Source organism: Ictidomys tridecemlineatus, chromosome 2 (assembly GCF_052094955.1).
Source record: "Ictidomys tridecemlineatus isolate mIctTri1 chromosome 2, mIctTri1.hap1, whole genome shotgun sequence".
Taxonomy (NCBI): domain Eukaryota; kingdom Metazoa; phylum Chordata; class Mammalia; order Rodentia; family Sciuridae; genus Ictidomys; species Ictidomys tridecemlineatus.
Window position 1 is genome coordinate 74,172,345 of NC_135478.1, and position 13,502 is coordinate 74,185,846.

Sequence of the window (13,502 nt, forward strand, 5' to 3'; positions counted from 1 at the left end):
AGTTTGAGGCCAGCCTCAGCAACTTAGCAAGACCCTCAGCAACATAGCAAAAACCTTGTTTAAAAATAAAAAATAAAAATGACTAAGGATGTGGCTTATTAGTGTCAGAGCACCCCTGGGTTTAATCCCTGGTACCAAAACAAACAACAGACAACAACAATAAATGTATTGGGGGGAAAAAGAAATCCACATTGTCCCATGAATCCCCTTCTACTTGGGGGGTCAGCTCAGTCAAGCCTTTCAGGCACCGCTGCTTCTCAACTACTTTGCCTGGGAAGTACAGGGCATCCACTGAGGTAAAAACCTCAGAACTCTGAGGGGAGAGTGTCTCCAGCTGGAGTAGCAGAGGAGGTTGGGGAAAAGACTGCTCTAGGCCTGTGGGAATCCTAAGAGCATCCTAAGGTAAACCTCCACGGTGAAACAAGCAAATTTGTGGGTCACAGCATGAATGTTCCTTCCTATTTCATGGCTGCATGGTGGCTATAGTTAGGAGCTTCAAGGTGACCTTGAATTGGAAGTGATTTGCACTGACCTTAGGAGGAGGAGGTCACATGGGATGTATTCCCAGAGTCTTGGCTGATGTAGCTGAGGGAGGTGACAGCCCCTGCCCTCTAAGAGTGTCATGAACATGGAACAGTAGGGAAAGGGAGGGGGAAGGACTCAGGGTCCAGAGCTGCTTGTGTGTGTTGGGTTAAGAACAATGGCAGAGGCTGAGCCTGGTGGCACACATCTGTAATCCCAGCTACTCAGGGGGCTGAAGCAGGAGGATCATACATTTAAAGCCAGTCTGGGCAATTTAGGGAGGCCTTTGTCTGAAAGAAAAAATAGGGCTGGGGACATAGCTCAGTGGTAGAGCACCTTGGTTTCAATCCCCAGTGCACCTCCCACTCCATACAACCTAAAGCCATTATATTAGCTTTGGAAGTCATAACAAATACCATATTCTAGCTTAAAATGCAGATATTTATTTCCTTTCCCGTTAAGAGACCAGAAGCCCAAGATCTTATAGATGTCTTCTTGCTGTGTCCTCACATGGTTATTTCTCTGTGCACCTGCAGAGAGAGTGAGATCTTGGGGTGTCTACTCCGCTATCTATAGGAACATTAATCCTATTGGATCAGGGCTCCACCTTTATGACCTCACTTAACCTAAATTAACTTCTTAGAGACCTGTCTCCAAATATAGTTAATTTGAGGGTGAGGGCTTTAACATATTAATTGGGGAAGGGAAGGATACACAGTTCAGTCTCCAACAGCTTTGGAGAGATGGAGCCTAAAAACACCAGTGGGCAGGAAGGAGCCTGGGGAGGGTATGAGCAATGCCAGCCAGACCTAAAGGGAACTGGTGTAATCCCACAACCGAGGTGATCCTGCTAGGAGGTGGGTTTTGAGGAGATGACCTGGGAGAGTGTAAGCTCAAACAGGTCGGCCTCCCCAGGGTGGACCGGGCTCCTGCAGTGTTCACCCATAGCTGGGAGTTCCAGCAGCCTTTCCTTAGCCCTCAGCAGCTGAAAGAGTCTGGTGTGAGAAACCCAGCTCCGGAATGTTTATCTAACAGAACACAAAGATCTTAGATTCTTTAGCTTGTTCCAAATAACCTCTGTTATTCCCCCTTTAACATTTAAAATTTTGTTTTCAAAAAGTAGAGCAAGCAGTAATTCCCCCTCTCCACATTGTTTTCTCCTCCAGCTAGCCCCCTTTTGTTCTGGAGCCCAGAAGTAGCAGTGAGAGGTTGGGCTCAGTGGGGTGCTGGGTGGCCATGGATGGGAGTCAGGAGAGTGAAACCTGGGGAGGGGGCTAGTGGACCCCAGTAAGGCAGCACGTGTCGTCTATTTTTAATTGCAGCTCTTTCAAAATGAGCAGTTGTAGCACATGCCCCAATGACTTTAGATCTCCCATGTCTGCCCCCTGGAGCTGTGCTGTGGGGTTTGGAGGTCTACCTGTCCATGGTCATTTGAGCCTCTGGGGGAGCAATGCATCTGGGTGGCTCAGGCTCTCTTGTATCCATCATTCTGGAACCTCTTCTGGTGGCTGCTGAACCAACCAACAGCTACTTGGGGACCTGAACTTGTTTTGGCTCCATTCCCAGGTCCCTTCTTTAGATGAGAATCCCACTTGAATACACACGACCTTATTGTGGGACTCATGTTTTGACAGTCACTGAAAGCTCTGGGAATGTTTCTGGTCAGGCCCTACCCAGTTTCTGCCCACTTCTGTCCATGGGAAAGGAATGGGAAAATTGTTGGAATGTGGACTGTGTCCTCAGAAGAACTGAAGGTCCCTCTGCTGTAGTTGCAGAAGTGGCCAGAAAAGGCCTTTGTTGGAATTCATTGCCATGTGACACTGATCCAGCTGCAGGGTCTAGGGATCTTGGCACCATTTTAACCCTAAACAGCTGGTCCTCTTTTTAATCTGGTCATATTTGAGAGATTGAATAAGGACCTGTCTTCCAGGAATCCATTTAAGTGCATGCTTATCTTTGTCATGTCACTGGCTGGTCTTTTCGTAAGAACTGGGGTGATGCAGGGTTCTGCCTGGTAGCTGACCCATCTCTTGGCAGCTCTCTCATTCCAGTTAGGACAACTGGGCTCCAATACCCTCGATCCCGGATCTGACAGTTCTCCTCCTCTTCTGGGAGTGAACCTTCTCCAGTCCCAGTTCTGCCTACTGACCTGTGGCCACTGCTCCAGAGAAAGCGATTTGGGCCTCTTCAAGGGCTGTCACCCCCCCCTCCCATTTCTCAAATGTTTATCTTTCCAGAAGTATTTGGGACTTCCCATTATTAGACTATAAATGCTTCCTTTAAAAGCAAGCAAAGCTTTCTTTTATAGGTGGGTATAAAAATCCTAAGATTTCTATATGAAATCCTGCCTTCTCTTTATTCAGATAGGGCACGTTGCCAGGATTCTCAGCCCATTGGCCTGGGCCCACCCACATCAGCATAGTCACATCCAGGCCAGGGCTGGTGATCGAAGTCTGACCCCCATATCATCTGCTCAAGCAGAAAGGTGGCAAGCTTGAGGTCAAGGAGTGTGAAGGCAGAGATCCCAGTCTCTTCATGGACTAACCCTGGGATGCCGAATAGGGTTGGGTTCTTTGAGGGCCATGGTTTCCCCATCTATCAAGTAAACAGACTGGATTATGAGGACTTGAGAGCTCTTCAAGGTGTTCATGACCTCAGAGTGGAGGAAGCAGTGAATGGTCCTACTTCCTAGGCCATGCCACTGGCCTGTGCTTGGCTAGATCTGGCTCCCACTCTCAGCTTCTGGTGAGAGGCACAGAAAGGTTTTGTGCATGTGTGTGTTTTCTGAGGAGATAGGGCACATTTAGGGTGTTATAGCCATAGACTGTGTTTTTAAACAGGACCAGGCAGGTAGGGAAGAGGTGCGAACTGTAACCCTTTAGGGGCTAGGTACTCAGTGAGGTGTTCAGTGGCAGCCCTTTCTGGTGAACAGACATCAGGTTGGGCAGAAAGGCCTAATGTATAGGCAGCTTTATCGGTGAGTGTTGGCCCAATATCAACCCTTATGCTTGTGGGGTGGGGACAGCATTGCTGAAATTTTGGAGCACCCAAGTGTGGAGGTACAGCTTTGTCCAACCTTCAGTATGACCTCTGCCAGATCACCAGTGGGCCAGTGAAGGGAGACCAGTCTCTCCCCAGGACACTTCTACAACCTTCCATCGTCAATGATGGTAATGCTGCATGCACTGCAGGCAGGAGACCATGTAACATCCCTCTCTAGCCTTCCAAAAGAGCTAACTACACAGCTGAGGAGGAGATGGGGAGGCTGAGAAGACTTTGGGCTCACCCACCCTTCAGCTCTCTCCTTGGCCATCTGTAGTCTTTGCCAGGTGAGTTGCTCTTGCCTGGGGAACCTCGGGGTGATCTAATGTAGGCTCTGCCCTGAGGGGAACCAGACGGCAGAGTGGATGTGACCCAGCCACAATCATGATAGAACCCATGCTGCATGCCTGTTTCCACCCTGGGTCCAACTTCTCTGGGCAGGCATTGAAGAGCAAGGCTGGAGGTGACCATGTCCTATTTGTAGGTAATAGAAAGGCCAGGCAGGCCAGCACTACCACTGCAGTCCCAGCAGAAACCACTGAGGCTGAGGAGTTCACGCCAGGGCCCAGGCTGTGTGAGACTAGAGCCGTCCCTCTTCCTGGACCCAGTATGACAAAGGAGCACTAACCAGCTGCCCAGTCAGCCATTTGTTTCACTTGCAGGGTCGTGACTACTTCTCCCAAGTGGCTTCTCTTCCTCCCCTCAGCCAACAGCATGGTCCCTGCCCAAACCACAGTCCCATGTTTGCAGGGTCATGGTTGCTGCTCCTTGTGTCCTAAGACTGTCTGGCTGTGCCTACTGATGACTGCCCAAACCCCATTAGGCCTGGCTTTCCCACAGCAGGGAGTGCTGACCTCCTCCCATATTGGTGGCCTCCCCAACAGTGGGGCCTCCATACACTCAACTCTCCTCTGCACCTGCCAGGAAGCTCTGCTGTACTCCCCAACCCCCAGGCCAGAAGCTCAGGGATTTCTCCCAGAGGCACCAATTGTTGTTGTTGTTTTAAATCCGGAAAACACCACTAATTTGAGTAGTCTCAGGTAACTTTAATGAAAGTGTCAGCAATCCTTTCCCCCCACAGTGGCATACAATGGCTGAGCTCAAAAGCAGGATCACAGCTGCCAGGAGACCATCCACTCAGCAGGGAGAAGGCCAGGCTACAGACAGGAAGCCAAGATACCTGCTCCCAGGACCCAGGCCCTGAGGCAAGAAAGCATCACTTTTTGCTTTAGAGACCTGCAGCCATACCTTGTGGACAGTTGCATTGGGCTCTGGGCCTTTGCTTGCTTTGTAGGGGGAAGGCCAAATCCCCTGACTCCTGGGGAACACCATATTTTTTTCCAGCCCCACACTGGCTTAGCCAGCCAGAGCCCACAGGCCTGTGAGGCATGAAATAGAGTAATGGAGGCAGTTCCGGCTCCTAAACCACCACTGCTCTTGTGGCCTGGCCGTGGGGGAGCACTTTTACAACTACACGAGAAAGAGTGGTCATTCCATTGTTAAACAGCACACATCCTATATAAATAAAAAGTATAAAGAGGAAGGAATCCGGTGAAGGAAAGAGAATTGGCACAGACGATATATTGCTTTCCAGTTTCAAGGCGACAGATGCAAATCATGAGACACCAGAGGGAGTAGGTAGACACAAAGGCTGGGTTTGGCTTTTTTTAAGCAAAACCTGTCTCCCTTGCAGGGCTGGAGGGTAGCTGAGAGGGATGGGGATGGGCAGCCAGGTCAGAGGAGCCCACTGGGTCCAGAAATGTGCTGAGACAGAGGCTGATTTTGTCCATACCACCAGGGAAGGCGGCTCTGCTCTCTGTGAGAAAAAAAAAAAAGCACAACTAAACATTGTATAGACGAGAAACTTTAAGTGACTTTGTTTTCTGCCCTCTGCTTTGGCAGGTTCAGAAGCAGAGGAAACAGTAGGAGACGCATCGCCCCTGGTGTCAGGGGTCTCCCTCATGTAGTGGGCTTGGCAGGATTTGCTCATCAACATCTTTCCCGTCCCCAGATGTGGGAAGGGTTATGGGACAGTGTCCTACTGGTATTAATGTCCTCTTGTGACAACCAACAGACATTTTCCTGAGTCATGCCGTTTCCCTCCTCTGATTAGCAGCATCCCCTCCTCTTGCAAGAGCAGCATGGAAACTGGACCTCTGTTTCCTTTCAGCCCCACTTTTTTAAAAAAGTGATTCAAACTGTTCATAGGTTTACCTTCTTCAAACAAGTTCATGGCCTTCCTGATTCTCTTTTCTCTAAGCCTGATGCTCAGGGAGAGTTAGAGAGCTGTTCAGGCTCCTTCTGCAAAGATGCAGGGAACATGGGGAGGGAGTGCAGCAGGCAGGCCTTTCCTCCCACCTACTTTGGGATGGGAACCCCCATCCCATGCTTGGCCTTTTCCTAACCCATCATATCCTGATATGCTTGAGATGTCAGAATAAGAAAATGGAACTAGAGCTTAGAGGAAGACAAAATGCTGCCGGGACACAGACTGTCCACGGAGTACATTCTAATATCTTATTAGGTATCTGAATCTGGTAGGAAAAAAATTAGAAACTATGTATAAAACTTAAAAATATTCAAGTATCAAAAAGCTATTTTGGATCAAAGTTTTAAAACAAGCTACCAGCCAGCTGCTGCTGCTGAGAAGAAATTTTTACAAAAGTTAACTGAGTCTGTTCAGTTGAGCCAGGAAATGAAGCCATCTGTGTAGAGGTTGAGAGTGCAGACAGTGAAGTCAGAGAAATCCGGGCCCTTTCAAACTGAAAAGGAGAGTGAGAGCCAGGTGGGCAGTCAGGATAGGTAGGCATGGTCACGCTCCTTGGAGAAGGAATCATAAGGTGTGTGGCCTGGACCTCCCTCCCCCAGTGTCTGGTCCCTGCACATTTCATGGCTGCAGGTGGACTGCCTTCAGAGGAATGCACAAATAGCAAAAAATAAAGCAACAGGAAAGAGCAGAAAGCTGACCCATTTCTGGACAGAAATCCTACTACAAAGAAAAAGAAGCAGGGAGTGAATGGAGGCATGACACTACACAGTGTTGAATTAGCTTCTCAAGTCCTGTTACAAATGGAGTCTAAGTTAGGGAAATTGAAATGCCCCTACCCATACAGGGACAGGGCTGTGGCCCCCACAGTATAAAGCAGCAGCAGTGTTTATTCAAGACACAATAATGAAGGAATCTGGTGGTGTTCCCTTCTCCCTGGAGAGGGTGCATCTTGACAAGTGATCCAGTAGAAATCTTTTAAACTCTGATAAATTAAGTTCATAAAAACCACTCCGCCTTCTCTCCCTGGAGCCAGGCCTGCACGCCAAGACGTGCTGGCTTGGGGCGCCCTCTGGTGGCGGCACGGAAAACCACAGTCCAAGGCCAGACATGTTTGCAGACCAATGGGGATCTGTGCCAGCCACCTGGCCTTCTACTTTGGGTACTGTCTCTTGGCAGATGGCCTGGCTCTTGGGAATGGCCCAGTTACACCTCATGAAGGTTCGGTTCCCACTCTTCAGATGGCCCGTTTCACCACAGGTTCCCAGGCTGTTCTGTTGGCTTCTTGAGATGATGTTGGGCCTTTAGACTTCAGTGGAAAATAAGATGCTCTGTCTCTTACTGTCTGGGGCAGGTATGGCCTCCAGCTGCAGGAAGTACAACAGCACCTGGACCTGCCCAAGAAGAGGAGGGAGAAGAAAGTGGCTCAGAAGGTCACTCACTGCTACAGATAGGAAGAATTCTTGGCCCAAGCCCACAAGATCAGCTCAGGTGACATGAATCCCTCACAGCAAGATACCTGGAACGAGGTTCCTAATGCCATATGATGTGGGACTGTTTTAAGACTCAGGTCGAGTCTTAAAACAGGAGGACCAGGGGGTGGGCTTGGTTCTATGAAGTCCAGCACAGTACAGCAGTAGACACAGCAGCTGAGACTCTCCCTTCCCCTCTCAGCCATATGGGCTTAGGCAAGACCCTCTCTCTGACTCTTGGTCATCACCTCTATACAATGGAGGTGGGAATAGCTGCTAGAATTTATGGTGGGACAGTTAGAGGCCACCTTGGTCAGGCCAGGTGGCATGGGCTGGAGCTCATCTCCCCATACCTGGGACATGACCTCCAAGGACCAGCTGTCAGTCATGGTAATGGGCTGGCTGGGGTTGGCAGGGAGCTTGCTCTCTTTCTCTGAGGGCCGGAGCAGTGTAGGACCAAACACTGTAGCGAGGTTGTGCAGGGACATCTTGTTCACGGTCTCCTTTTCAGCCACTCTGTAGAAGGACATAGTAAAGGGTGCTGTTTGACACCAGCTTTGATAGAGAGGTAAAGGGGTTGGGTCCTAGAACCCTCAGGGAACATGGCAGCAGGCAAGACCCCTTGCTGCCTTGTGGTGGTTCCACAGCACAATCATCTGGGGAGGGAGGGACCTCAACCTGATTGTGCTAAAAGCAGACTCCACCCCAGGACTTCTAGGTCTGAGGGGCCTAAGGAAAAGAGCACCCATGGCCAGAAGGCAGCTGGGCCAGATCTGGGACATGATTTGGGTGACGGCAGGGTCCAAGTACACTGCTGGCTGTGGCTGAGGCACCTTGCTTTTCATTGAAGGCCATGATGCAGAGGGAAGAAGTCTCTGGGGAGTGGGGGTGAGTAACAGGGGTGGCAAGAAAAGACCTTTGGTCCCAGGGGATACTCCCACCCTGCTTCCTGGGGTCTTGGAACACTAGACCCCTACAGAAGACCCAGGGATACCTTTTCAGGTGGTCTAGAAGGAAGAGGAATGTCAGCAGGTTGGCTTCTGGGAGGGACAGCAGCAAATTGAGCATGCAGCTCTCCTTTGCAACAGGATCTGAAAGAGCTGTACAGTAGGGCAGGGATTACTTCTCAGGGTCATAACCATGGCCTGGACACTTCTCTCAAGGTTGGTCAGATGCGATACTCAGGGCCTGTGTTCAAAGGTGCTCAACAGTCCAAGCCAGTTGTCATCCTCACTCACACAGCATAGTCCCCCAGTGAGGATGCTGTGATGGGTGTCTATGTGGGGGTGTGAGTTATCCTAAATGCATTCTGTCTCAAAGGGACAAACAGTATCCTATACACCAGCAGCAAGAGGTACCATAAGAGGAACTGCTTTTGGGCAGTGCTTCCTTGGGGCCACTTTCTGCTGCTACAGCATTCTAGAAAGAGCCCTGGCATGGAACAAAGTGGGTAGAGTGGGGGATGAGGAGCCCCAGCCCCACCAAACCCTGGGAGGCTTTCTCATTGCCCTGTACATAGGGGACACTTTCAGTTCAGAGAGACCAGATTCTTTGCTGAATGGGCCATGGTAGGCATACTCATTCTAGGGGTCATGTGGAGACTGCCTATGCCTCAGATGCTAGTCCCTGCCCTTTGGATATCTCCCTCTAGGTTGACTTAGGGTAAAGGCTGAGCTGGAAACCTCTGCCTGACTGGGCTACAACAGGGTTAAAGGGGTAGGGTATTCCCTAGCCTGGGAAGCAACATTCAACCCTGGTCTAAAGAAAGGAAAGTCTGTGGCATGTTCAAGGCAGTGCTAGGTGCTTCATCCTCTCAGTTTACTGTAAGGATTGGGACAGCAGGAGGCCCTCTCAGCATGGGTAAAGGCCCATGCAGTCAGATTTCTCTGGTCAGGGTGAAGCGTGGATCATAGCAGAAAGGCACAGCTCAGGCCCCTGCAAGGGTGGCAGTGGACAGGAAGGGAAGCTACCTCTTGTGAGGCCTTCCGTGCTTACCAATGCCCTCAGCAAAGTTGGGGTAGAATTCATCAGTGAAGAGGGGCTCAGGCAGCTCACGGAAATAAAGCTTCAGCGTGCCTGCGATGGCATTCACATCCATTTCACTCATCATCACTGATACATCCTTGTTATCTAAAAAGAACAGAGAAATGGAGAACCTCCACGTGGATGCCAAGTCAGGTTTTCTGCGATCCCCATCTTGGCTAACTATCCTTGCGATGCTGAATGCTGCCTAGGTCCCTCCTTTTTGAGTGGTTCATCTTATTATTCCCCAGCATCTGCATGGTTCTGGGTCTGTGCAGGGTTTGCAAGGGAAGTGAGTACATCCCCAGAACGCTCCCCTGTTTGGCAAGGTGCAGCCCAGGGGTGGAGCCAGACGCATGTGGCCAGGAGAAGCAGCAAGGCCAGTGGAGAACATGGCACCTGAGCAAGAATCAGGCCGCTCTGCCCTGTATGTACCCAGGCACTGGCATCTTCCACTAATAAGGAGGCACTGGGATTACTTGAATCATTTTAGTATTTAAATAGGTGCCTTGCTTTGGGGTTGGAAGGCCACTGGTCTTCCACACCACAGGTGAGGTCCACTCTGGTTGCCGAGAGGGAACTGGCACCACAGCAGGATCCAGCTGGAACTGCTAGTACCTCAAGGGCTCCAAGTCAGGATAAGCGGTATGTACCCTGTGGAGAGCCTGTAGCCAGAGTCCTGTTGAGTCCTAGGTCTTCTGTAATTTCTCCTTTGAGAATACTGATCAAGGACCCTCCGGGGTATGAATTTTCTAGCCTGGCAACTGGGGCAATTCTTCCTTCCTTGTAGCATGTGAGGGTGGTTAAACAGGAGGAGACACCATAGTACCAGCAGGAGCTGGGTCATATCCATATCCCATGGCATCCTTAAACAGGCCATCGTCATACCACACTGACTGAGCGACTTCAACACCTCCTGTCCACTCCAATGGCAGCAATCTAACTCCCATGGAAACACCTGGTCCAACCTGTGTGTCTAGGATGGGTATTGAATAGGCTGTTGCTGCTTCTTTCTCTCCCGGTCCCCTTTTCAAGTCAAGGTGTTCCTATGTTGCCCAGGCTGGCCTCAAACTCCTGGGTTCAAGTGATCCTCCTGCCTCAACTATGGGCACCTGCCATTGTGTCTGGCTTGTCTCATATTTGTAAATAATGAAGTAATAAATAAAGAAAAGGTACAGAGAATGATGTGACAGGCAACAGGTTGTCGACCAGTCACACTTCCATCCCACGCTGCCCAGATGACACTCACTGACGTCAAAGGCTGCCTTCAGCGCCTGGATGTCTGTGGCCACTCCAGACACACGGTAGATGCCCACCTCCTCCATGCCCCGGCGTTCAATCTCCTCCACACACTGGCGCACGATGTAGGGCACTTTGGACCTCTCTCTCCTGTGAGGGAAGAGGAAACATCTTTAGTGCCCAGGCAGCCCTGTCACCTATCAGCCTACCCAGAAATAGGGGTGAGGAAGGTGCCCAGGTTTGGGACTGCACATAGAGCCTGTGTGTGCTTTCCTTACACTCTATGAGTTATCACTGGGATTTCCTAAGGGAATGAAGCAGCTGAACACTTGCAAGTTATATGTAATTTTGGGGGAAGGTCCAGAGACTTTCTTACCTTCTTCCTTTTTTGGGGGGTGGTGTGTGTGTGTGTGGTGTTGGGGATTGAACCCAGAGCCTTTAAACATGATAGGGAAATGCTCTGCCACTGAGCTACACCTCTAGCTCCAGGAGGTTTTTCTAAGTGAAGATGGCCACAAGAAGTGCAGTTAAAAGATCACAGGCCTGGGGCTGGACTTGTGGCTCAGTGGTAAAGTGTTTGCCTAGCATGTGTGAGGCACTGGGTTCAATCCCCAGTACCACATAAAAATAAATAAATAAACCAAAAAAATTTTTTTAAAAATGACACCATTAAAAAAAAGATCACAGGCCTTATAATAACAAGTGACCTTATGGTGTCCTGGAAAGCAGGCTTATCATCTGAGATGGGCAATCACACTGGTCTCCATCCTGCCAACTGACTGCTATATGAAGTGAATCCTCTGGTCCCTCTATGTCTCCTTGAGAGATGAGCCCTACACATTGCTGTTAGAGTCTGTAAACAAGTCAGGATGGCACCTGGCATTTTGCCAGAGAAATGTCAGAGTTCGTAAACAAGTCTGGATGGTGCCTGGCAAAATGCCAGAGGGAGTGGTTTGAGAAGTAACAAAAGCGAGCCATTAAGTGTGGAGATTCCTTATTGGTTGACTGATGTATCTAGTTAAGATAAGCTGTGCAAAATGTATAAATACCTCTGTTGTCCTACAATAAAAAGCTCCTACTCCTGCAGTATCAATCTACACAAGTTGTCCCCCCCCCCTTATTTTGCTGCAGCTGCACTGCAGGTGGCAAGCCCGCAACAAGCATCTATTGAATGAATGACTCCACAGGGTTGCCTAGGCATCTGGTAATTCTGACTGCTTTTCTCCTCTGACTCTAAGAAACAGATGATTCTAGGATCTCCATCTATGTAGGACTCTGGAGCAAGAATACTTCAAAGACAGAAGTCAGCCTTAACTTCAGTCTTATTTTGCAACTGGTTTTAGGAGCATACCAAAACTCTTTCCCAAACCACCCCAAAAGCTCTAAGCATGAAAAGAGAACCCCATCCTCAGCTCTCAGATAAGCACTTTCAGGCCCCTGTGTTGGGGGCGTGGTTTAAGCTGAGGGCAGAGTTCTCGTCTACTCATGTCCAGAGCCTTCCAGAAGTGCCACAGGAACCGAAGTGGTATTTATTTATTTTATACTTTTGATACTGGGAATTCACCCCACAGGCATTGTGCTCCATCCTTAGCCCTTTTTATTATTTTTTTAAAAAATTTTAAGACAGAGTCTTAATAAGTTGCTGAGGCCAGCCTCAAACTTGCAACCCTTCTGCCTTGGTCTCCCAAGTCCCTGAGATTACAGGCCTATGACATTAGCAGGTATGGTATTTAGACATAAGTGCCTGGGGAATGAATGACACAGCCCTGGCCAGTAAGGTCAGGGTCCAGCCTGATTCCATCCTGGGGAAGTGAATGAAATCTGGGAGGGAGTGGTCTGTATCCCCGAGAATTGCCCTGAAACTAACAAACAAGCCTGTCCTGGCAACTGACTAGTGACAAAGGGGTAGAGGTTACAAAGATTCAACAGGAACCTGGGATCATGACAAATTCCAAGCGAGGGAAGCAAATCCACACTTGGGCAGTTCCTGGAGTCTAGCAGGAGCCAGTAGACAGCTTCCAAAGGAAGGAGACAAGGACATTCCTGAGCTAGTTTTGCAGTAAACACAGAAGGTAGCTAAGTATACAGAATGTTCCCAGGGTCCTGGGAGGCCTCCCTGTGGAGAAATCATGCATAGAGGCGAGAGAACCATGCCTGATCTTTCCTTCAGAAACTGAATTTCAGAGACACACTCTTGATGCAGGAGCCCACACCCATGCCACTCACTTGGTGACCACGGCAATCTTGACTCCAAACACCCCTGTTTGTTTGCGGGACGGCATTCTCTTCAAGCTGAATTCCCTGCTTGTGAACTTGACAGAAAGTTTCACTTCAATCTGCAAAGGGAAGAAAGGGCATAGGTCTCTTACTTCTGGTCCCTGGAGCCCGAGGTGCCAGAGGTCCCTGGGAGTCTCAACAAATCTTTGTACTCCCAGGGCAAGCAGCTCAAGGTTCTAGAGTGAGGTGAGGCCATCCTTGAGGCAAGAACCTGGTCCAGTTCAGCAAGAGCCACAAACAGTTTGGATGGTTTTAAGAAATGGCTTGTCTAGAATTTTCCCTAAAATCCCCATTGCTTCTTTTTCTTTTTAACGGAAGACTGAATCCAGGGGCACTTAGCCACAGAGTCACATCCCCAGCCCCATTTGTTTTTTTGAGACAAGGTCTTGCTAAGCCCAGCATGTTCAGAACCTGGGCTCTGACTGCATGTGTTCCAGCCACCAAATGAAAAAGATTCTTTCCTGGGAAAAATGATTCTGCTCTGCAGTGGCCTCTCCCTTGCTAAAATTACCTAGGCTGACCTCAAACTTGTGATTCTCAGGCTTCAGCCTCCCAAGTTCCAGAGAGTATATAGTTGTGCAGCACCATGCCCAACCTTTCTTTCTTTCTTAAGAACAATTTTAAAAAATAAGTGAATGGAGCTTGGCATGGTGGTACTTGCC

The 13,502-nt window shown here is 49.4% G+C and overlaps 1 protein-coding gene across 2 annotated transcripts in view; it reads right to left on the bottom strand.

The window, feature by feature from the left end:
- Positions 1-4,589: 4,589 nt before the first annotated feature.
- Bcr (BCR activator of RhoGEF and GTPase) overlaps positions 4,590-13,502 on the bottom strand; it is a 141,065-nt gene continuing 132,152 nt past the window's right edge. The window contains exons 18-23 of one of the 2 annotated variants that reach the window (XM_021732630.3): positions 12,790-12,899; positions 10,574-10,713; positions 9,298-9,432; positions 8,297-8,402; positions 7,656-7,818; positions 4,590-7,224 (exon numbers count right to left, since the gene is read on the bottom strand). In XM_021732630.3, coding sequence (XP_021588305.2) covers positions 7,135-7,224; positions 7,656-7,818; positions 8,297-8,402; positions 9,298-9,432; positions 10,574-10,713; positions 12,790-12,899 — 744 coding nt within the window. In that variant the 3' untranslated portion in view covers positions 4,590-7,134. Of the gene's footprint in view, positions 7,225-7,655; positions 7,819-8,296; positions 8,403-9,297; positions 9,433-10,573; positions 10,714-12,789; positions 12,900-13,502 lie in introns of those variants that run through there. The other variant, XM_078038901.1, reaches the window with a different exon arrangement.